We start from the raw sequence: 25,150 nt of genomic DNA, 5'->3' as shown, positions 1-25,150 counted from the left end.
ATGGCCGCAGGAGCTCTTTGAACTTTGCATGTTTATACGTTTTTGCATATTTTGTGAAAACTTTGAAAATCTTCTTGTCCATAACCATAAGGCCTAGGGCTACCAAATTTGGTATGTGGTGAAATCTTATTGTCCTCAACCAAATAGGTAGAAAACATTGTGTTTAAAGGAGATTTTGCTTGCTAAGAGCAATTTCTTCTTTTGTCTTCTTAAGTCATCTGAGGTAGAAGGGTAACTCCCCTAACAGTACTTCAAGAAATCCTTCATTGCATAACACCTGTGAAGATGTAAGGTCAACTTCTGTTGAACCCATAAACCCTTTACCAAATGACAACTTTTGGACTGTCCCAAATTCAAAGAGGTCGCAGATGACAAAGAACATTGTAATGGAATGTGAAGAAATAGCTTTGGTAGGGTTGAAATCATTGTGATAAAAGGAGAAATTGCTCAAAATAAGCAATTTCTCCTTTAATCACAAATGATTTCTAGAGTCGTCTGCAATAAACCAGTAAATTCTTGTTATTGTTTGTAATGGGTTAATCCATTTCCACATTTTTGGTTGGAATAACCCATTACCAAACGGTAACAGGATTTTATTAAATTTGTTCAGGTGAGCGATTCAGGGCCAATGTGGCCCTTGTTTTTGTTAACTGTCCACATTAATTCAAAACAGGTATGTTCAATGTTATGGCAATTGCAGTTCTATCTTTTACCCTTTCATAGGTGTCTGATGACAAGAGACCTTCCACTTCTCAAGGACACTTTGAAGGTGAATGAAGAGCAATTGTTCATGGTAACGCTCTCTGAAGACTCATCTCCTTTGAAGTTCGCCTGCCAGGTTGTCACTGATGACCTTAGCCTGTACAACACCAAACTTCAGCAGATCTACCATAACTCCAATTGCAAGGAGTACAGGTTTGTATAGTCTCAAGTATGTTCTTTGATCCAGCTAGGATTAGAAAAGGACAGGGTGCTCTTTTGTCAAAATAGCATTTTATCAATATATCCATTTGGCATATTTTGATTATAGCAACCAAAAATAGTCTTAATAAAATAGTCTTAAAAAAAACACTTTGGAAAAAAAATAAAATCGTCGCTATCAAATTCATAAATTGATTCTGTTACACAACTATCATGCATACAATTAAACTTGTATTAAATAACACAGATATAAGTGTAGTTAAAAATGTCATTACCTTGCAAGCTGATAACTAGCAATAATGTAACAAAACGCTCATGCCATTATTGACGATAATTTTTAGCTCACCTGAGCACAACGTTCTCATGGTAAGCTTTTGTGATCGCCTTGTGTCCCGCGTCAACATTTGCCTTGTTAACACTATAGGCCACATTTATTGTCCAATCTTCATGAAATTTGGTCAGAAGATTGGTCTCAATGATATCTTGGATGAGTTCGATAATGGTTACGTTTGCTTGAAAAACATGGCTGCCAAGGGGCGGGGCATTTTTCCAAATATGGCTACATTGTATAGTAAAATCTTTTTAACCCTCTAGAGGCCACATTTATTGTCCGATCTTCCTGAAACTTGGTCAGAAGATTCATCCCAATAATATTTTGGACGAGTTCAAAAATGATGCCGGTTGGTTGAAAAACATGGCCGCTAGGAGGCTGGGCATTTTTCCTTATATGGCTATAATAAAACCTTGTAAACACTCTAGAGGCCACATTATTTTCCGAACTTCATGAAAATCAGTCAGAATATTTGTCCCAATGATATCTTGGATGAGTTCGAAAATGGTTTTGGTTGCTTTAAAAACATGGCCACCAGGGGGCGGGGCATTTTTCCTTATATGGCTATATATGGCTTTAGTAAAACCTTGTTAACACACTAGAGGCAACATTTATTGTCCAAACTTCATGAAATTTGGTCATATAATTGGTGTTTATGATATCTTGGATGAGTTTGAAAATGGATACATTTGCTTGAAAAACACGGCTGCCAAGGGGCGGGGCATTTTTCCTTATATGGCTATGGTAAAATCTTGTTAGCACTCTAGAGTACACATTTATTGTCTGATCTGCATGAAAATTGGTCAGAAGATTCATCCCAATAATATCTTAGACGAGTTCAAAAATGATGCAGGTTGGTTGAAAAACAGGGCCACCAGGGGACGGGGCATTTTTCCCTATATGGCTATAGTAAAACTTGTTAACACTTTAGAAGCCACATTAATTTTCAGATCTTCATGAAACTTGGTCATAAGATTTGTCCCAATGATATCTTGGATGAGTTTGAAAATGGTTTCAGTTGCTTGAAAAACATGGTCACTAGGGGGCTGGGCATTTTCCTTATATGGCTATATATTGCTTCAGAAAAAACCTTATTAACACACTAGAGACCACATTTATTGTCCGATCATCATGAAACTTGGTCACAAAATTTGTACCAATTATATCTTGGATGAGTTCGAAAATGGTTTTGGTTGGTGGAAAAACATGGCCACCAAGGGGCGTGGCATTTTTCCTTATATAGCTATAGTAAAACCTTTTTTAACACTCTAGAACCAATATTTATTGTCCGATCATCATGAAACTTTGTCAGAAGATTTGTCTCAATGATATCTTAAACAAGTTTGAAAATGGTTCCAGTTGCTTGAAAAACATAGCCACCAGGGGGCGGGGGATTTTTCCTTATATGAATTCATGAATCTTCATGAAACTTTGTCAGAATATTTGTTTAAATGATGTCTTGGAGTTGTATGAAAATGGTTGTGGTCTGTTGAAAAACATGGCTGCCAGGGTGTTCACTAATCATGAAAGTTGGTAGAACATTTTGTTCTAATGACATCTTGTGCTGCACAGAAAAGGTCACTTCCTTTCCTCTCGGTTGATCGACTTTGGGCCTTTCAGGCCCTCTTGTTTAAAAGAATTTCATAAACACAAACGTTCGCCAATTGTGGAAATGTAATGGAAGTTGGTTAATTGAAACTACTTGGCCTTTCCGTTAGCCGTAATTGTTTCCAAGTTTAGGCTGAGTGTTAATACATGTGTACCAGTTATAACCTTTTCTGTGGTGGATATATTATATGATTAAAAATTTATTTATTAACAATTACAGTAAAAATAAGTGTTTGCTGTACTCCAAATTTGTGAAATGAACCTAGTATTAGTGCCACTCATTTAAAAATTAAATTCTATGATCTATAGTGAATATATCCTGGTAGTCTACCAAAACTATCAAACATTGATATTAAATATATTTTTTAAAGCGACACAGGCTTATCTGTGAGGACACTTGACACACATGCAGTAGGCCCCTTCTCCTAAAGCGTGGCTAATAAAGATAATTAACACACAACCATCATAAATCCTCTTGGTAGCAACATGTACAAATTCAATTACATGATTGCAGGCCCAAACAAATTGGTGAACTAGTGATGGCACGTTTCCCTGGCGAGGAAGGTGATGACGGATGGTACAGGGCAGATGTTCTACAACTAAACCATGACGGCTGCAAAGTACTCTATCTCGACTACCTTAACTCCAGCAGCGTGAAATTTAGCATGATCCGACAGGCCGTGAAATTCTGTCTAGATATGCCTGCATTGGGGATATGGTGCCGACTTCATAGCGTTGCTGGGGCTGTTACCGAGGAAGCTAATGCCTTCTTTCTGGAGCTTGCGACTCGTCCGTTGACGGGGAAAGTGGTTTCTGTGGAGAGGGACGCAGTTTTGTTGGATATGTTTACGTTGGACAAGGGAGAATGGGTGAACCAGCTCGTGAATTCTCTGATTACGAAGTCAAAAAGTCAGAGGTCACCCAGGAGCTTGAAGGCAACTGATAAGGCCGATGAACCGAAGAAGGGTGGGGCTGTTTCTGTGAAAGGGGCAGTAAAGAGTGTCATTAAATCCCAACAATTGGTGCCGAGTGATGAGCTTGTATCAATGCTGGTCACACATATCAGTGCTTTGGACGCGATTTACCTTCAGCTACAGGGCGAGACATTGGAAGCCTTTGCTCAAGTGCTCTTGGAGTTAAATCAGACTAGTGAGAGTGAAAGTGTTTACCTGCCTAAAGTATCTGAAAACATTGCTGCAAAGTTTGATGACGGGACCTGGTATCGAGGATTCGTTGAAAAAAAGCTCGACACCAAGAAGTTTGCGGTGCGTTTTGTTGATTATGGTAATACTGGGATTGTAGATGTGAGTAATATAAGGAACCTGAAAGCAGAACATTGTGATTTACAAGAGCTCGCAGTTCGTTGTCAACTATTGGGATCAGAGGGTTCTAACGACCACGAGGTTCTGTCTGAGCTGCAAGAGCTCATGGTGGACAAACCGGTGATGGTGAAATTTGTGAGTTTCACTAATGGGATATACAGCATACTGATGTATCTGCCAGATGGAGTTACTTGTGTTAACACCATAATGAACTTCTTACCATCCGTAGAAGAAATAACTATAGAGACTAACCGCCCTGAAACAGAGTCTGAAATTGTAACAAACGTTCATGTTGCTGAAGTTTCAATAAAAACAAGGGCAGAAATCTCCACTAAAATCGGCGCTGATGCATTGTCCGTTAGACAAGATAGAGGGAAGAAAACATCTGAAGCTGTTCTGCTGTTGAAGGAATCTGAACTCCCCCTGGATGGAAGCAGAAATAAAATACAGGTGACGCACATTGAGGCTTTAGATAAAATCTACGTTCAAAAGCTGGATCAGATTATGGAAGAATTTGCTCACATGCAGAGCCAGTTGAATCAGGCTTGTGAATGTGGAAGCGTTTACGAACCTCAGGAACTTGAGTTTGTAGCTGCAAAATTTGAAGATGGTTCATGGTATCGAGGTTTGGTGGAGAAAAAAGTTGACGAAAAGAAATTTAGCGTGCATTTTGTGGACTATGGTAACACTGGTGTAGTGGAGGTAGGAAATTTACGCAAATTAAGATCAAATTTTACGGTGCTCCCTGTGATGGCAGTTCAGTGCCAGTTGAAAGGATCAGAGGGTTTGATGGATGCAGAAATGTTATCTGCGATGCAATCCACTATGGTGTTCCAACCGTACTTAGCTAAAGCGTTGAAGAAGGTAGGCAGGATTTACAGCATCCTTTTGTATGGCATGGATGGTGAAACATGTGTAAATGAAGACTTTGGTTTTGCTCAACAGACTACTGCAGTTTCTGAGAAAAGTGAGTCAGAAAATGAAAGGATTCCTAAGTCTGGGCTATCAATCAGGGATATATCTGGTATTTCCGATCATTTGTTCCCTTCTGATGGAACTGTCATTAAAGCTTCAGTGGTTCATATCGATAACCTTGCGAGCTTTTTTGTTCAAATTGCAGACGAAGCGACTGAGAAAGAACTGTTGTATATTACAAAAGAACTCAACGAATCTTGTCACAAGAATGAAGAGGTATATAAAGGAAAGGTGGGCGACATTGTGGCTGCCATGTACACCTGTGAAGGGGTTACACTCTGGTATCGCGCTACGATTGAAGATTCCAGGAACGATGCAAAGGGCATTCAATATCGTGTCAATTTTATGGATTACGGGAACGAAGATTGGGTTCAAGTGAGTGACATCCGAGAATTAAGAGAAGAGTTTAGAAAAGTACCGAAAATTGCTGTGAGGTGTAAACTGGCCAGATCCACAGGTCTGGAAGACGAGGCTAAAGTCGCTGATTTCCAGTCAGTAAAGAATAGCATATTTGAAGTCCAGGTGCTTGAAAAGCAGACTGATCGCTATCTTGTAGACCTTATTCTGATTGATCAGATCGGCACAAAGTATTCGGTGAGTAAACTGATGTTCGGAGAATCAGAGGTGCGGAGTTTAGATGTAGATGGTGGTGAAACAACCGTAGTAAGATCTGAACCTGTTTCACAGTCCACTATTAAGACACCTGAAAAAGGTGCCATTCCAAAAAATAATATTAGCCCTGTCACAAAAGCGGACTCGAAAATGGCAAGTATGGCTACAAATCGTTCACCAAGGCTACACATCTCTCTCCCCTCTCTGAGTTTGAAGATTGGAGAAATGATGGCTGCAGCTATGGTGTGGATAGAAAACGTACGCTCGTTCTTTATCCAGTTGGCTGACGAAGCGACGCAGGGTGAGTTTGGGAAAATGATGAACTCGCTGATCGAGAGTTGCGATAAGTCAACTTTGGCATATCAACCTGAGGTTGGCGAATACATAGGGGTGTTTTACTTTGACGGGCAGCATTCTTCTTGGTACAGGGCTGAGGTCGTGGAATTGATTGGTCAGGACAGAGTCAAGGTGCTTTTCATTGATTATGGTAACGTGGACGTGGTATCGGTTAAGGATGTTCGGAAGTTAGAACGCAAGGTGTTAGGGCTTGGAAGAATGGCAATTCATTGCGGATTAATAGGTGAGGGGGAAGAAAGCAGGGAAATGATGGAAATGCTGAAAGAGTTTTTAATGATAGAGCTGAAAGTTTGTGCCTTTTCTTGCAGCAATGGGAAGTACGACATTGAAATGACGTCCCTAGAGGGCGTTAACATCGGCCAGAAAATTGGACTGAAAGTACAGGCTATTGAGAAACATTCTACTCAGATCGTCGATAATCTTCCGAAAGCGAACACTTTGACAGCATCATATGACAGTCTTCCAAGAAAGGTGGCCTCTCCGCCAAAAGGCGAGAGAAAGGCGTTCTTTACACAGACCCTCAACAAGAATCAACCCCAGAGTCAAGAGCTTAGGGTGGTCATCACGTCCATTGTGCGGCCAAGCCTGTTTCACTGTCAGGAGTTCACAGAAGACCAAGAACGTACGTTTGTTATTTCTTTACTCACAACTGAAGATTATTCTTTAGCAATTATTGCAGTTGTGTTTAATTGACTGGAATTGAAAACTTTTTCATTGTCTTTGTTTAAGAAACAGATAGATCAGGGTGAAATCACTTTTAGTTCTATTTTGTTCAGAAGTGGGAGGGGACTAGCATCAAAGGGACTTGTTCTTTGTCAAGAAATGCTTTAAATTAAAAATATTAACATTGGAACTTTAAAAGTTCCAGTAAAAACAAGAATTAAGTTAAAGAAAACTAGCCTTTGGTGGGGGATAAAAAGATATCCAAACCTGGGCTCGAACCACTTTTGAGTAAAAGACTAGAGCATAAACCACTCGGCCATACGTGTGGATACTAGTATCTCAACTTTTATACTTTAAATACGCAATCCAGTTTGCATAACAAAATATAACATTAACAATAGCACTCTCCAAATTATTCTATTGTTTGCAGGTTTTTTTAGGGGTTGTGGGGGAAGGGGCCTTTAGCCCTTATGTGGGGGAAATTTTATGCGGGATTTTCTACTTTGGAGAAAAATTGTGCGCGTGGGAATTTTCGCGGCGTTTCCCTTTTTGGGGGATTTGTTTACTTACTCTCTCATTATTACAATACATTTGTACATGTTTGCACTATATTCATTGTTTTTTTCATAATTTATTACGTTTTGCAAGATTAAATTGAAATAGAATTGAGATATTATAATCATGAGACACATCTTTTTATTTTAAAAAAAAGATTATTTTTTTTTTTTTAAGGGGATATTTTTGGTTCTGAAAGGGGAAAAAACCAGCCTAGTTTGGTGGGGGAAGACGCCGATATTCGGGGTCTGTTATATAAGGTAAAAAACCCCTGGTTTGGTGTTTGAAACATTTGATAATTTTTAGGTGTTTAATCGTCAAAAGATGAATATAAAAAAATATAATTGACATCTCGCTAACTGTCAAAATCTTATCTAAATATCGATCGACCAATCAGCAATCGATAAATCGTGTGCGCCGGTTGCTACCTGTCTGCCATTTTCTAGACAAGCTGAATGCCTAGTTCTCATTTATTCAACGATTACTGCCTCTGTTGCAAACATTGACCTAATAAAGCAGGGTCGATTAAATTTTCCTATTTCCGGTCAACAGGAAGTAGTGTATTCCTACGCACACTGTGACACAAAGTTGAGTGTAACCTTTCCAAAACACTACACAAGGGTGTAGTATTTTACCAATATCGGCTGCTATCATAATTGTAGACCAAGAAAAATATCACATTCTCTATTTGTTTTTTATTTCTTCTCATATTTTCAATAGGAAAGTATTAAAAGGAACAGTTTAAAGTGGAACTATTTTTTACGTGACACAATCCGTAGTTACTTGGTCGTCATAAATGTTGTGTGCGTGTACAGGGTTGTCATTATTAACCGATTGCCGATCAAATTCATCGGTTAAAATTGCCAGAAAATCAGTTGTTTTTGCGATCCGAAGTTTTGATCACGCAAATAGACAATACTTGACGAGGAATAAAAGTAGTAAAGTAGAGCGACACCCGGTCATTCAGTCAGTCCGTTAACTCGGCCTAAGAACTACTGTTTTCAATGATTTTCTCAGCGAGTGTCCAATATTGATTTTTTCAGCTGTCAATCAAATTCTTCTTAGTAAGCACGTCAACCAATCAGCGCTGAGGCAGCCGAATACACGCCGACCCCACGTGAAACTGTATAAAATAGCAGTACATTTCACAGATTATCACTGACCGTATTTCAACGAATGTAGCACTGTAGAGCGTAATTAAGTAGTTTTTTTAGTTAGAGAAAAAATTTCTACATATTAAAAAATGCTCTTCGATTTTCTACGAAGATAAAAGATATAGCGACCTCTGTGCTACGAAGTTGTTATTCAGCATCTAAATATTTAAGTCCACGCTTTCCCCGAGGAAGAATGATGTGATGTTATACATGAAGTCTAATTTTGGCATGATTTTCATCTGTACATGAAAAACACGAGAAATGTGTCTCTGTTACTAGAATTTTCTTAGTTTTCCGTGAATAATGAAATCTGAAATCGATTTCAGATAACACATTTAATTATACGCATTTGAAAATACTTAAATTAAATAATGCATTTTGTTATACAAATGGTCATAACACATAATATAATAAGTAGGTAAATAATGTGTTTTGAGATTGCCAAACTATGCATACATATAGGTCTACATGCATGAATGACCTGACAAGTTATATCACGATCCGGAATGAAAAGTACTCGGTAAAATTTTAAGAAAGACGCGTTTTTATTTTCAGAAATTAACTTTCACTTTCGCAAACTTTTCTGAAAGGAGGTACATGTAACGGTTTAGATTGAGTCGTTGATTTGTCGTAATTACTAAATATAAACGGTTCTCAATGCTCTCAAATCGCGTCACCTTATTCACTCATGTTCAATTGGAAATCCCCAATCCCACAATTCAATTTGTATATGCACTTGCGTTAAATGGCGAACGACATTCATCGTCAATATTGGCCGTAATTTGGTTTTGAAAAAAAGAAATTGTAATAATACTGGATTATCGGGTAATGGATAGAATTGGAACATGCAAAGATCTATCACTATTATATGTTTTTACATTGTACAGTGTACTAAAAATGTGAAAATCTTAAAATGTTCTTTTCTTTTTAGACCTCATTTTAACTTTTTTATGCCCCCTGCAGAGCAGTATTTTGTCCCTCAAATGTCTAGAATTCGTTTTCGGTCGGGGGGGCTTTGCCCCCCTGACCCCCCTAACAGGGCCTTGCCCTGGACCTACAAGGGGGCCTAGGCGGTCCCTTGACCCCAGCCCAATCGGTTACTATTCCAAAATTATCCTTTGTTTACAATCATAATGACAACCCTGCATGTAGGAGGCTCAACAAGAATAATTATATTGTTATGTCAATTTATCATTTGTCTTTGATAAAATGTGTCAACGGCATGGAGCAGGATAAATCAAAAACATGGTTGATGCCGAGATGGAGAAAGTTTATCTGGTTCGGCCCAAAAAAAGAAAAATAGGGCTCGCATAGGCTTGCTTTTTTTCTTTTTCTAAGCCTTACCGGATAAACTTTCGCCATCTTGGCACCAACCATGACTGTGACTGTATTCTCTATTTATGTAATTCAGTCAGTCTGTATCCAGATAGATAAGTTAAAGGAATTAAGTGTATTCAATTTCCAACACGGAAATATGGTCTTGACAAGTGCAAGTCGAAGCTTCAATGTGTAGAATTACCAAACTTACAAAAATCCCCCTTAAATCAGACAGCAATATAACATTGCTGATATGACTCCAGGGGTATTACCCTTTAATGAGCTTGAATCTTCAATCGTTTTCATCCCCCAAAAAAAGGTGGAGGGATAAAGAATTGGTGTTGCTCGTCTGTCAGTCTGTCTGTCAATATTTTTTATGTCCCTCACTATAGTAGTAGGGGACATGTTGTTTTTGCCCTGTCTGTTGGTCTGTCTGTTTGTGCCAACTTTTAACATTTTGCAATAACTTTTGCTATATTGAAGATAGCAACTTCATATTTGGCATGCATGTGTATCTCATGAAGCTGCACATTTTGAGTGGTGAAAGGTCAAGGTCATCCTTCAAGGTCAGAGGTCAAATATATGTGGCCCAAATCGCTTATTTTATAAATACTTTTGCAATATTGAAGATAGCAACTTGATATTTGGCATGCATGTGCATCTCATGGAGCTGCACATTTTGAGTGGTGAAAGGTAAAGGTCATCCTTCAAGGTCAGAGGTCAAATATATGTGGCCCAAATCGCTTATTCTATGAATACTTTTGCAATATTGAAGATAGCAACTTGATATTTGGCATGCATGTGTATCTCATGGAGCTGCACATTTTGAGTGGTGAAAGGTCAAGGTCATCCTTCACAAGGTCAAGGTCATCCTACAAGGTCAAACATCATAAAGGGGGACATTGTGTTTCACAAACATCTTTTTTTAATTGGCTGTGGATATCAATTCAAAGAACATGCTTGTTTAAATTAAGAGATAAATCGTCAATCTACTTGCCTCTGGCAAAATAGAAACCACTTATTTCTATCCCTTTCAGCAGCCAATATGTCATACAATCTTGTAATAAATTTAAACCTAATTATTATACCCCCACTAAACAAAGTTTAGGAGTTTATATAGGAGTGAGCTTGTCTGTCGGTTAGTTGGTCGGTCCCTCCGTGTCCGCTCTTTATTCAAGTAGTTTTGATCCGATCTTCAACAAACTTGGTCAGAAGTTGTATCTACATGATGTCTAGGCCAAGTTTGAACATGGGCCTTGCCAGGTCAAAAACAAGGTCACAAGGTCACTTAGTGAGTTTTAAACATTAAGCATGTTATCCGCTCTCTAATTCAAGTAGTTTTTATCAGAGCTTCAACAAACTTGGTCAGAAGTTGTATCTAGATGATGTCTAGGCCAAGTTCGAACATGGGTCATGGCAGGTCAAAAACTAGGTCATGGGGGTCACTTAGTGCGTTTTAAACATTGAGCTAATTCAAGTAGTTTTCATCCGATCTTCACCAAACTTGGTCAGAAGTTGTATCTAGATGATGCCTAGGTCAAGTTCGAATATTGGCCATGCCTGGTTAAAAACTAGGTCACTGGGTCACTAAGTACATTTTACACATTCAGCATGGTGTCTGCTCTCTAATTGAAGTAGTTTTCATTTTATTTATATTGCATAGAAAGCCTAAGGCTTATTTGAAACGCTCTCTCAAGTCCATTTCCTGGGACTGGAACCAGTAGTTGGTGTATATGGGGCAGATTTCAAGAATGCTTCCGTAGTGGGGATCAATCCTGTGACCTCCCAGTCGCTAGGTGGACACCATATCCACTAGCCACAGAAACATTTTTATGTCCCCCACCACTATAGTGGGGGACATGTTATTTTTGCCCTGTCGGTTGGTTGGTTGGTTTGTGTGTTTGTTTGCTCCAACTTTAACATTTTGCCATAATTTTTGCAAAATTGAAGATAGCGACTTCATATTTGGCATGCATGTGTATCTCATGGAGCTGCATATTTTGAGTGGTGAAAGGTCACAGTCGTCCTTCAATGTCAAAGGACAAATATATAGCTTCAAAGTGGCGCAGTAGGGGACATAGTGTTTCTGACAAACACATATTTTGTTTGTAATCGTTTTAGGCTTGAAGGAGCTCGCCTATCTTAGTGAGCAGATGAGACTGGAGTGTGAGCACAGTGTAACCGGGGGCGACAACCGGACTTTTGAAGTGGGTGAACTGTGCTGCGCGAGGTTCCCAGGTGAGAGATCAAGAGCAACACATTTGAGCCTCCCTCTGTTAAAATGGGGCTTAATTTGTGTGCGTAGTGTCATCCCAGATAGCCTAGCGATTTTTGTCTTTATTTATAAATTACCTGCAAAAAGGTACTTTCCCAATTGAGGAAAAACTACAGAATCCCAAATTGCCATCTGAATATTTCCCAAAAGGAAGAAACATGGTACCAGTTTCATTCCAAGTGAAAAATCTGCAGGTGAACAAATAAAATGAGTACTGAAACTGAACATTTTAATCCAAAATGCACGTTAACGTCTATTTAAATTGGTTTGTGCAATTTCTACAAAACAATCAAAAAGACCCATAATTTGAAGATTTCACACTTTGAATTTTCCCATCATAGAGTTTCATGCACTAATGTTTCCCAATTGGTATGGTAGGGGTACTTTGTCCAATAGTGAAATAAAAATTGCTGAAGCCTGTTCTGTCCAAGCAGTTTGACGACAGTTTTCCTCTAAACTGAAATTTTGCTATTAATAGTAAATGTGAGTTTATATGCTGTTTTTCAATGCATGTCTATAAATTCTGTGCTAAGTGTTTTGTTATAAAACAAAAAAGTTTAAACTAATATTTGAACAAGCATTATTGCTTAGTTGCAACATCTAGTGATCTCACATGTTGCATAATAAGTCCAATCTGATTCATTTTTTCCTTCTTTATAAAGTATCCTTCAAAGCAACTTTGTTGATTGAGGAAAATTTGAAATTCCCAATAGCCTTCTGAAAAATTTCTGAAAGGAAAAAACTGTGTGTCAATTTTATTCCAAAAGTGCACTATCTAAACCCTAACAAATCAAATTCGCACCAAAACTAAACATTTCAGCAAAAAAGGCATGTTAAAATATAAGATGGGTTTGTGCAATTAGGTACCAAGCAATCGTTAAGACACATCATTTTCAATCAAAAGATTTTATGAAGCGAATTGTGGTGATTTCAGATGTGGGTGCTATTTTTATGCCCCCTTTCAAAGAAAAGGGGGCATATAGTGATCAGACTGTCCGTCTTTCCGTCACACTTTGCATTTAGGTTTTGAAAAATGCTCATAACTTCTATGTCCCTTGAGATATAACCTTCATATTTGGTATGCATGTGTATATGGACAAGGCCTTTCCATACGCACACAAATTTTACCCCTGTTACCGTGACCTTGAACTTATGGTCCGTGTTTAGGTTTTGAAATCTGCGTTTAGGTTTCAAAAAATTCTTGTAACTTCTATGTCCCTTATGATATAACGTTCATATTTGGTATGCATGTTTATGTGGACAAGGCCTTTCCATACGCACACAAATTTTTACCCCTGTGACCTTGACCTTGAAGATAGGGTCCGCGTTAAGGTTTCAAAATCTGCGTTTAGGTTTTGAAAAATGCTCATAACTTCTATGTCCCTTCAGATATAACCTTCATACTTGCATGTGTATATGGACAAGGCCTTTCCATATGCACACACATTTTGAGCCCTGTGACCTTGACCTTGAACTAATGGTCTGTGTTTAGGTTTCGAAATCTGCGTTTAGGTTTCAAAAAATTCTCATAACTTCTATGTCCCTTGAGATATAACCTTCATGTTTGGTATGCATGTTTATATGGACAAGGCCTTTCCATACGCACACAAATTTTTACCCCTGTGACCTTGACCTGGAAGATAGGGTCCGCGTTTAGGTTTCGAAATCTGCGTTTAGGTTTTGAAAAATGCTCATAACTTCTATGTCCCTTCAGATATAACCTTCATATTTGGTATGCATGTGTATATGGACAAGGCTTTTCCATAAATAAACAAATTTTGAGCCCTGTGACCTTGACCTTGAACTTAGGGTCTGCGTTAAGGTTTCGAAATCTGCGTTTAGGTTTCGAAAAAAGCTCATAACTTCTATCAAGCGTTTACAGGGGGCATAAGTCATCATATGGTGACAGCTCTTGTTTCCCAATAGCACAATACTGGAGCTTTTCCAAATGGGGTAAATAATCTCTGATATGATTGTTTTGTGTATCATGCTTCAGTGGAGGGTGGCGACTGGTACCGTGCGACCGTTCTGGAAGTGTTCCCAGACAAGACGGTGAAAGTTGAGTACATTGACTTTGGCAACATAGCGGACGTGCCTGTCTCACAGCTGTGCCCTGCCACGGAGGAGTACACACACCTGCCAGTCCAGGCCTTCAGATGTACCTTGCATGGTAAGATACGCATTTTGACAAATTTTGACCATGCTCTGTGAAAAGGGGGTTAAATGCATGTTTGTAGTGTCCTCCCAGATTAGCCTAATATATATCTTTTAAATGCTGTTAAACTGTTATTTATAATCACAATAATAATCTTTCATTTTTCCCAAAGTTCATGGGTTATCGGGCTATTTTTCCTAATCCAAAAGCCACAGGCTGCTGAATCTAAAGCAAAAATAAAAATCAATGGGTTAAATGATTTGTTTTTTTTATGCCCCCCTTCGAAGAAGAGGGGGTATATTGCTTTGCACATGTCTGTCGGTCGGTCCGCCCACCAGGTGGTTTCCGGATGATAACTCAAGAACGCTTGGGCCTTGGATCATGAAACTTCATAGGTACATTGATCATAACTCGCAGATGACCCCTCTTGATATTGAGGTCACTAGGTCAAAGGTCAAGGTCATGGTGACCCGAAATAGTAAAATGGTTTCCGGATGATAACGCAAGAACGCTTAGGCCTAGGACAGAGCTACAGATAAACTTTTTGGGGATATTGGGTAATACCCTTCAACATAAGAATGAATTGGGTAATGAATACAGTGATTGGGTATCCAAAAGTATGATACCCGCTCATATTAAAAATAATTGGGTATTTGTACCAAAACAAACAATTTAATAGGGTAATGGCAATAAAACATTCATTTAGCTTCTCAAAAACTTACCTAGATATAGTTGTGTATTCAGTTGAAGTATAGGCTGTTCCATTTTTCTGTGACAAAACAGTCATTTGCTCATTATAACAATTTAACAAACAATAGCACATTCCTTGTGCAATGTTAAATCATATTCTTTGTGTTGTTTCAACAGTAACTGTTCTAAACTGAATAAAACTAATATTTAACATAATAAACAAATTGTAGTCAGTAAATCATAGTTATTTTTACACTTTCTTAGCAGTGGCTCTGGGTTTGTATTCGGCGAACTGCCTTCTTTTTTAACGCTTTTTCTGCTGCCAGTGCTTTATACAAGGAGTCATGTCCATGAGGCCTGGGTCTGGTCCCATCATGCAGATAGTGATCAAAGTGTTGAGCTTTTCTGCACTCAAGAGAGGACCTGTATTTGGTTTTTAGCCTATTGTGTGTACTAAAACTCCGTTCACATTCAACACTTGTAAGTTCAATGCAGAGAGTCACAGATGCAAGTTTGGCAAAGTTTGGCAGAATGTCATTGTGGAGCAGAATAATACATTTGCACAGATGTTGAGTTGTAATATTTGAGTATGCACCACAAATCATGCCTCGAAGTCTGGGCCATTCTTGTTTCAATTCCTCAAAATCTATCAACGGTGGTATTTGCTTTTCTCCTCGGTTTAACCCTTCAATCAGGTTTCCATGTTCAATGGTGACAGTTTTCTCAGTGCCATAGAAGGCTCCTAGGTGCTCATGTGCTTCATCAGAGTCATTAAAGCTTAACACAGTCATTGGTTCAAAAACTTTTGTCAAGTCATCAAGTACATCTGTTTCAGACTTTCTAAATCTAGTTTTCACATTTTTCAAGAGCCTATCAATGTAGCTCATTCTGACATTCTCTATTTCAGAGTTCATATTGGCGGAATATGACAACTTTTCCCCAAATAGCAATGCATCACCATTTTGAACAATTATTCTTGTTTTCATTTCCTTCAAAAAGTGTCCATTGTTAGTTTTCATGTCTTTTAGTTTGGCAATGGTGCCATCAACTAATGGCCTAAGTTGACTCAACAGAAAATTCTTCTCCTGCAGTTTACAGCATAGGATTGCAAGTTCAGTGTGTACATCCAAAACGAGTGCTGTAATGAGGGCTACCTTGTACGAGTTAAAATATTTGAAGAGGCCTTTAGCCACAGCATTTTTGTCTTCCGTGCACTGACTCAGTGTAGCAAGAACTGAAGCATAGGACTCAAACACAGCCTCCACAGCATTTTTTAGGCCTAGCCAACGAACAGAGTATACCTCCTTAATTGTAAGCTCAGCTTCATCTAAAAGTTTTTGGGCATTTTTAAGTGTTTGTGTTCTAGAACTGGAACCAGTAATGAAAACATACAGTGCGCTGAATTTTGCTTTGAACTTAGTCGTGTAATCATCTTCTTTTATGGCATCAGAACACGCTAAATTCAGCCTGTGAGCAGCACAATGTGTTTGAATGCAAAAAGGAGCGTACTTTGCTTTTAGTTGAACTCCAACACCTGTTTTTTTTCCCCATCATCACTGCTGCAACATCTGTAGACAGGGATGAGCATGATGAAGGTGGAATGTTCAATTCTTCAAGACAATGAACAACACAATTCACAATTGTGTGAGCACATCCATCTTCAATAGGTAAATTGCACAGAAAATGAGTAACTGGTGTGCCATTTATCACATATCGTATGCATACTGACAATCTCTTTTCAACTGTTATGTCTGTGCTTTCATCAAGCATTAATCCATAAAAACCAGAGCTTTTAATGTTTTTCACAACATCAGACTTCAAAACATGTGCAATAGATTTTAGAATTTCAGTAATGGTATGCCAACTGAGATTCTTATTCAACACCATTTGATTCCTGTAACTGAAGCAGTTCATTAATTTTGTCTGATGGAATTTCTGATTTGGCTGCAAAAAAGACAGTGTTGAACAATTTCGTGTCTTCAGGTGAAACCTTGATCTCAGGCTCCTCGGCCTCACCACAAACACTTGAGCAGTCTATTGCTGCCAGCTTCACTTCAGACTATACAACATTTCTGTGCTTAATGCTATCATTATGCCTAACGACACTGGATATCTGAATGTTAGGGGATCCGTCATATGCCCAAACACTTAACAATTTCATGCAGTCTTTTTTCTCTTTGCAAAGTTTTCAAATAAGTTTAAACCTGCTTCCTGATTCAACAATCTGCAGCCAAGGAAATTTTTCGACCCACTCATGGAATGTTTTTCGAGTTGTTTTTGATCAGGAATGGGCTAGTACTTTCGTTTTGAAAACCCCATCAACAAGTTCATCTACAATACTTTCGCAAATGTCCACGGAACAAAAAATAGAATTGATAAGGTCATTTACAATACCCTTAGCAATTTTTTCGCCATCAAATTCATTTACCACCAAACAGGAATCAATACGTTTTTTTTGTATTTTGTGTGGAAATTTCCGTCTTCCTCGAGACGCCATTTTTTAACGCATGTGTTATCATCTAAATGCTTGGGGAAATACCTTACAATATAAAGCAAGCGCTTGTTGATTAAGACTCGAGTTGATACGGCCGACCCAAAACGGGAATTTTCATTACGCATAGATGGCGGCTCGAATTGGGTATCTGCGATTTGTTTTGCATACCGGTACGCTGAGATTTTGAAAAAATTGCGTATCCACTTTTTTTTATTGCGTATTTACGCTAACACGCAGCTTATCTGTAGCTCTGCCTAGGATCATGAAATTTGATATGTAGATTGATCATGACTCGCAGATGACCCCTATTGATTTTCAGGTCACTAGGTCAAAGGTCAAGTTCACGGTGACCCGAAATAGTAAAATGGTTTCCGGATGATAACTGAAGAACCCTTATTCCTAGGATCATGAAACTTGATAGGTAGATTGATCACGACTTGCCGATGACCCCTATTGATTTTCAGGTCACTAGGTCAAAGGTCAAGGTAACGAGGACCCAAAGTAGTAAAATGGTTTACGGATGATAACTCAAGGACGCATACACCTAGGATCATGAAACTTGATAGGTAGATTGATCATGACTCGCAGATGACCCCTATTGATTTTCAGGTCACTAGGTCAAAGGTCAAGGTCACCCGAAATAGTAAAATGGTTTCCGGATGATAACTCAAGAACGCTTATGCCTAGGATCATGAAACTTGATAGGTAGATTGATCATGACTCACAGTTGACCCCTATTGATTTTCAGGTCACTATACCAAAGGTCAAGGTCATGGTGACCTGAAATAGTAAAATGGTTTCCGGATGATAACTCAAGAATGCTGATGGCTACGATCATGAAACTTCATAGGTATATTGACCATGACTTTCAGATGACCCCTATTGATTTTGAGGTCACTAGGTCAAAGGTCAAGGTCATGGTGACCCGAAATAGTAAAATGGTTTCCGGATGATAACTCAAGAACGCCTGATAGGTAGATTGATCACGACTCGCCGATGACCCCTATTGATTTTCAGGTCACTAGGTCAAAGGTCAAGGTAACGAGGACCCGAAGTAGTAAAATGGTTTACGGATGATAACTCAAGGACGCATACACCTAGGATCATGAAACTTGATAGGTAGATTGATCATGACTCGCAGATGACACCTATTGATTTTCAGGTCACTAGGTCAAAGGTCAAGGTCACCCGAAATAGTAAAATGGTTTCCGGATGATAACTCAAGAACGCTTATGCCTAGGATCATGAAACTTGATAGGTAGATTGATCATGACTCACAGTTGACCCCTATTGATTTTCAGGTCACTATACCAAAGGTCAAGGTCATGGTGACCTGAAATAGTAAAATGGTTTCCGGATGATAACTCAAGAATGCTGATGGCTACGATCATGAAACTTCATAGGTATATTGACCATGACTTTCAGATGACCCCTATTGATTTTGAGGTCACTAGGTCAAAGGTCAAGGTCATGGTGACCCGAAATAGTAAAATGGTTTCCGGATGATAACTCAAGAACGCTTATGCCTAGGATCATGAAACTTCATAGGTACATTGATCATGACTCGCAGATGACCCCTATCAATTTTGAGGTCACTAGGTCAAAGGTCAAGTTCAAGGTGACCCGAAATAGTAAAATGGTTTCCAGATGATAACTGAAGAACCCTTATTCCTAGGATCATGAAACTTGATAGGTAGATTGATCACAACTCGCCGATGACCCCTATTGATTTTCAGGTCACTAGGTCGAAGGTCAAGGTCACGGTGACCCGAAATAGTAAAATGGTTTCCGGATGATAACTCAAGAACGCTTATGGCGAGGATCATGAAACTTCATAGGTACATTGATCATGATTGGCAGATGACCCCTATTGATTTTCAGGTCACTAGGTCAAAGGTCAAGGTCACAGTGACAAAAAACATATTCACACAATGGCTATCACTACAACGGAGAGCCCATATGGGGGGCATGCATGTTTTACAAACAGCCCTTGTTATGATTATGAAAGCGTAAAACATGGTAAAATGTTTGTTATATAAATGTAATAGCAGGAAACATTGGATTTCAAAATGAGAATTCACTTTGATATTGTCACATTCAATACAACTCAAGTTTTAGATTTCCCAAAGGAGTTTTTCGAATATTAATCTGTTTTTCCACATATTTTTATGCCTTACACTTTGGAAATATTTTAATATGACTGAATATTCTTATAAATGGGACGGAGTCCTTATGTTTGCCTGAGGCTTTCAATTTAATGCACTCAAGCTAAAATAAATAGGTTTAAACTAATTGATTTAAATTATTGAGCCTCATTCCGGTAAAATTGGGCTGAATGGATGTGCTTCTAGTGTTGTCCCAGATTAGCTTGTATAGTCTGCACATGGTTTAAGGGACATCACTTTCACTTTAATGGTATTTTTGTATGCCCCAGAAGGAAGGCATATAGTGATCGCACTGTCCGTCCCTCTGTCTGTCCGTCACACTTTGCGTTTAGGTTTCGAAAAATGCTCATAACTGCTATGTCGCTTCAGATGTAACATACATATTTGGTATGCATGTGTATATGGACAAGGCCTTTCCAGCACACAAATTTTAACTTCTTTGATCTTGACCGTGAACTTAGGGTCCGCGTTTAGGTTTTGAAAAATGCATTTGGCTTTAGAAAAATGCTCATAATTTCTATCAAAGCGTTTATCGGGGGGCATATGTCATCCTACGGACACAGCTCTTGTTTGTTTTATGAGAGTCTCTTCTTATCAAAAATCCAGTATAAGCGGAAAGTATTCTGCCTGACTGCACATGCTAATCTGGGACATAATTAACACAGATTCATGAAGCCCAGTTTTCCCAGCGCAAAGCTCCAGCATTTCAATTTCCCTTTCTTGATTAGCCTGTTCGTACACTTAACGCACAAGCATTAAGCATGGTTTCCCCAGAGAGCGGCTGAAAATGTTAAAATTTGCTTTTCAGGGGTCACCCCTGTGGGCAAGTCGTGGTCTGAACAAGCCATGCTGGAGATGATGAAGTTCCAGGACAAGCCCCTCAAGGCCAAGGTCATCACCAGGGACAACAATGTGTACGACCTTGACATTGCAGACGATGATGGCAACGACCTTGCTGAGGTCTTGAAGGTAGCTGGGCTGGCGAAGTCGGTGGAAGATTCAAGTGGTACGATCTTGGAGCTTTTTTTTTTTTAACAATCCAGTGATATTGAATATAAAGGATGAGTTTGGGACATATTTATAACTGATCAATGCTATTGGAAAAAAAACTAATAATACTAATGCCCCTAAGTATTATTTATTTACAGGTCTCATGTATTACTGAGTGACAAAACATTGTTTTATATGACAGAAACACTTTTCTATAAAAGACAAAAAAGCCCCTCAAGTTGTGAGGCATTATTGATTGCATTCTTCTGTCCATATGCGTCCCATGCATGTGTGCTTGTCAACCGCCTTAACTGGTCCTGACACTAACATCATTATTTAGGACATTAGTGGAACTTACAAGTGGTTGATACTCTCTGTTTAAAAAGTGGAAAGAATTAAGGATTGCGTATGTAAGTTGAAATTTTAGCATTTCCTTCACAAGACTTATCATATTTTACACATTTGTGCCCTTTGCAAACACTCCCTCTCTGTTTAAAAAGTGGAAAGAATTAAGGATTGCGTATGTAAGTTGACATTTTAGCATTTTCTCCACAAGACTTACCATATTTTACACATTTGTGCCCTTTGCAAACACTGACATACAACTTTTACTGCATTTCTTAGAACAAGTAGCAAGATTCTGTTCGCTGTTATTTCATGTATGCTGGGAGCTTTGTAAACAATTGACTGATCAATCAGTGGCAGTAGTACCTTGAAGTTGTTATTTTGTGACCCAACCCCCCAGTAGGTGGTAGATAGCAGTTGAATAACAATCATAAGTGATTAAAAGAAGAAAAAGTTTATAACACAATTCGTGGTATCAGATTTAAAATTGTTTAAACAATATGTATTTTTTAATACTAAATGGAGGATGTTATCAACAGTTTCCAGTCTAAGATTTCAAAGGCTGTTTTGTTAAAATGTGCCACAATTGTGAAATGACTGTTCACTGATACTAAGATGAGAAAAAAGCCCTGAATTGCAAGGTTCATATTCAAATTTTGCCATAAACAGCTTGTTTGTGACATAGGCAGATTTGTAAGACAAAAGCCAAATGTGTGTGCATTGGTGCCTTTCCAAAGAAGTGGTAAGTGTATGCAACAGTTTCATTTTGAGATCTTAATATGCAAGTTTTACCCTTTACCACTTAGATACATATTTTGACCCATTTGTAGTCCCTTAGAAAGTTAAATTTTATAAAAGACTTTTCTTACTAGATCTAAGATTTTATGGCTTCATTCTAAGTCCATAGGTACTGATGAGCAGCAAACAGCATATAACCTGAACAGACTGCAAATTATTGCAGGCAGTTCTGGTTTTTATGCTGTTTGCACATAGCCATTTTCACTTTACTCTAATTGGGAAAGGGTTAAAGGTACAAAGTGAGCTTTTTTGCAGGTTTAAGTGAAGTTGAGAGGATGCGTCGAGAGAATGAAATACTCAAACAGCAACTAGAGTTGGCTCAAAAACAGATGGCATCTCTAAAGAAGCACACATGAAGGAACAAGCATCAGTGGATAATCTGTTTGTATATTTGTTTGAAGTAGATTGGTTTTGTGATGTTTTGGCAGAGGTGTCCAAATTGGACAGACCTACTTGACTTGTAGTCAAAACTTTTTGTGAGCTTTTGTGATCACTTTTTGAAATGCTGTCCTGTTAGCGCAATGGTTTGTACTAGCGCTTCTGATGGACACGTTAATTCGTAGATTTTGCACACATCAATTTCCGATACGTTTGTATTAAATTTATGGATCAGTTACAGTAATGCTATGAAATAAACAAACGTTAATGTCACATGAATAATTATGATTTGACAGTATTTTCCCAAAATTGCAAATGTAAAAACGTATGCCCGTCGTATATATTTCCGCAATTTATTATGTACTTTTTTGCTGTTTAGTACTTAGTTTTATTTGTGTAAATAATGTGGCTTTGTTAGCTTTTTACATGTTATTAAAAACTAGTTAAGTGTTTTTCTTATTTTTTATAGCTCACCTGAGCACTGTTTGCTGATCGCCTTTTGCCTGTTGTCCGTCGTGCGTCATGAATATTTACTTTGTTAACACTCTAGTGGCCACATTTATTTTCCAATCTTTATGAAACCTTTCAGAACCTGTGTCTCACTGATATTGTGGAATTATTCGAAAATGGTTCTGGTTTGTTGAAAAACATGACTTCCAAGGGGCTTGACATTTTTCCTTTAATGGCTATGTTAAAACCATGTTAAAACTATTGAAGTCACATTTTTATTTTTTGTTGGAAAATGATAATTGTTCATTGAAAAACATGGTCGCAAGGGGAGAGGCATTTTTCCTTAAATGGATATAATAGGACCTTGTTAACTCTCTAGAAGTCACATTTTTAGAGAAATTTAGGTTAAAAAACATGTTAATTTAAAGTCACTTTTTGTCCAATTTAATGAATCAGCTCCCGCTTTTTCACAATAGTCTAGTTCCTTTGTGTTTCAGGTGAGTGCCTGAGGGCCCATAGCCCTCTTGTTGTTTGTTTTGTTATTTGATCATGTTGTTAATGAACTCCATTGAATTATTTTTTTCAAGTTATTGTATGGTCATGTGATCATGTTGTTAACAAATATCATTCTGTTAGATCGTATTTGGTTTTTAGAATTTTTTGCCATTTTGCTGATCTTTTTGTTGGACATGTTTCTTAGGAAAGCGTACTGTTTTTTAAATGATCTAGACTTGATGTCTGTGGGTGTTAATCATCCTGAAAACAGGTTGTAAAAGGATTGGTTGACGTTGTGTGGCTATTAATTTTGTGCACTCTTGAGTTTTTTTTTGTTTGACTTCCCCAGAAGGGTTAATTATTGTTTGTAATGTTCTTGTTTAAAGTGCTCCATAAAAGACGGGAAGAACCAAGCCTTGTAATTATTGTTTGTGAAAGTGAATGCAAAAAGAAAGAAATTGAGAAATTGTGTGGGAATCTTTTAAGATAATAGTGGTAAGTATCAATTGGCATTTTATATGTATACTTCTCCCAATAGATACATGTTAGTAAGACAAATACACATATACAAATACAGTTGGGTATCATGAAAAGCCTTCAATTTAAAACAACAATAAACATCCACAAAGTGTGTACCTAATATCTTTGTTATTATCCGCTGTCAACGGTGAGGGATATTATTTTGGCGTTGTCCGTCTATCTTTCCGTCCGTCTGTCCGACACATTGTGTCCGGAGCCATATCTTGGAAGTGCTTGAGCGGATTTTATTGAAACTAAGTATGAGTATATATATGGATAAGAGGATGATGCACGCCAAATGGCACTGTACACCATCTGTTAATAACAGGGTTATGGCCCTTTGTATCTTTAAAAAATGCTTTTTTAGTGTCAAATATAACACTTTTGTGTCTAGAAGCATATTGGCGGGGGATATCAATTCAACGAATTTGCTTGTTGAAATGTAAATGAAACTTGTTCTGATAAACAAATGGCTAATTTCATGAGTGTGAAGTGTTGTCCTAGACTAGCTGGTGCAGGTTGCTCAGGTTAATAAGGGATGACATTTTTCGCGTCTAGGTATTTTCCCTAAAGGTAGTCTCTTAAACAAGAAGCTAGTTGAGCAGAAGGTGTCGTCCCTGCACATGCTTATGCACATGAATAATCAATTAAGCCCAGTTTTCCCTGAACAAGGCTCCAATGCATAGCCTCCTAAAGGGGCCCCTCCAAAGAAGTAGGTTTGGGCTGTTTATCACGGAGGTCACCCAGCGTAGACAGCACTGCTCTTTCTGTTGTTGAAGGTTACAGACCATAATATCTGAGGTTACACCACTTCTGCGTATGGTCTTAAAAAATGCATTCTGTACAGTGGAGTATTTCTTACTCTGAAAATGAATGAAAGTGCTAATCATGTCTAGCCCTTTCAGTGCTGGAACCGAATTTTGAAGGCCTTTGCAAACAGTTTGGATCCAGATGAGACGCCACAGAACGTGGCGTCTCATCAGGATCCAAACTGTTTGCTATTCTGATAGTGTTCTTTGAAAAAAAATCGAAGAAAATGCTTATTTTAGAAATTCAGCAGAAGACATTTTAGCAGACGACAAATTTCCCAGCATGCAAAGGTCTAGGAATTAGGTCAGAACAATTAGCACAATGAAATCTCGGCTGAGATTTAAACTTGGTCATGTGGGCTCAAAAACAAGGTCACTAGGTCAAATAAATAACAATATGTTCATACTATATAAGTCACTGTTGTTATCCAATCTCCATGAACCACCTTGCACTTTCTCAGAATAGTCTAGTTCCTTTGGGTCTCTTTTGAGCGCCTTAGGGCCCATGGCCCTCTTGTTCCAATCAGAAATATCTTCTAAATGGGAATTGTTTTAGCCATTTTGCATTGGGAATGGGTCTGTAGATGGACCAGTAGATAACCCTTGAAATAGCCTGATGTCTTTTGTAGTTTGGTAAGTATAGGTCCTATAAAGAATCAAGCACAGATTAAGAATGCATTTTATGTTGTAATTTGTAAAACAAATCATTCCAGATGAACAATTTATTTGGTAAGTATTGTAAAATATAAAAGTACAGGTGTAGTAGGGAGGA

General features: G+C 38.2%; 1 protein-coding gene across 3 annotated transcripts in view; it reads left to right on the top strand.

Moving 5' to 3' along the window:
* Nucleotides 1-23,463, top strand: part of LOC127858800 (tudor domain-containing 6-like) — a 108,580-nt gene extending 85,117 nt beyond the window's left edge. For all 3 annotated transcript variants that reach the window (XM_052396087.1, XM_052396086.1, XM_052396085.1), the window contains 6 exons: nt 724-915; nt 3,375-6,748; nt 11,937-12,053; nt 14,087-14,260; nt 20,403-20,600; nt 21,983-23,463. In XM_052396087.1, the coding sequence (XP_052252047.1) occupies nt 724-915; nt 3,375-6,748; nt 11,937-12,053; nt 14,087-14,260; nt 20,403-20,600; nt 21,983-22,083 (4,156 nt within the window). In that variant the 3' untranslated portion in view covers nt 22,084-23,463. The remainder of the gene's footprint in view (nt 1-723; nt 916-3,374; nt 6,749-11,936; nt 12,054-14,086; nt 14,261-20,402; nt 20,601-21,982) is intronic.
* Nucleotides 23,464-25,150: the final 1,687 nt, after the last annotated feature.

Source organism: Dreissena polymorpha, chromosome 14 (assembly GCF_020536995.1).
Source record: "Dreissena polymorpha isolate Duluth1 chromosome 14, UMN_Dpol_1.0, whole genome shotgun sequence".
In the NCBI taxonomy this organism is placed as follows: Eukaryota; Metazoa; Mollusca; class Bivalvia; order Myida; family Dreissenidae; genus Dreissena; species Dreissena polymorpha.
Note: the sequence above shows the minus strand (reverse complement) of the source record. Positions and strands in the feature narration are given on the sequence as shown.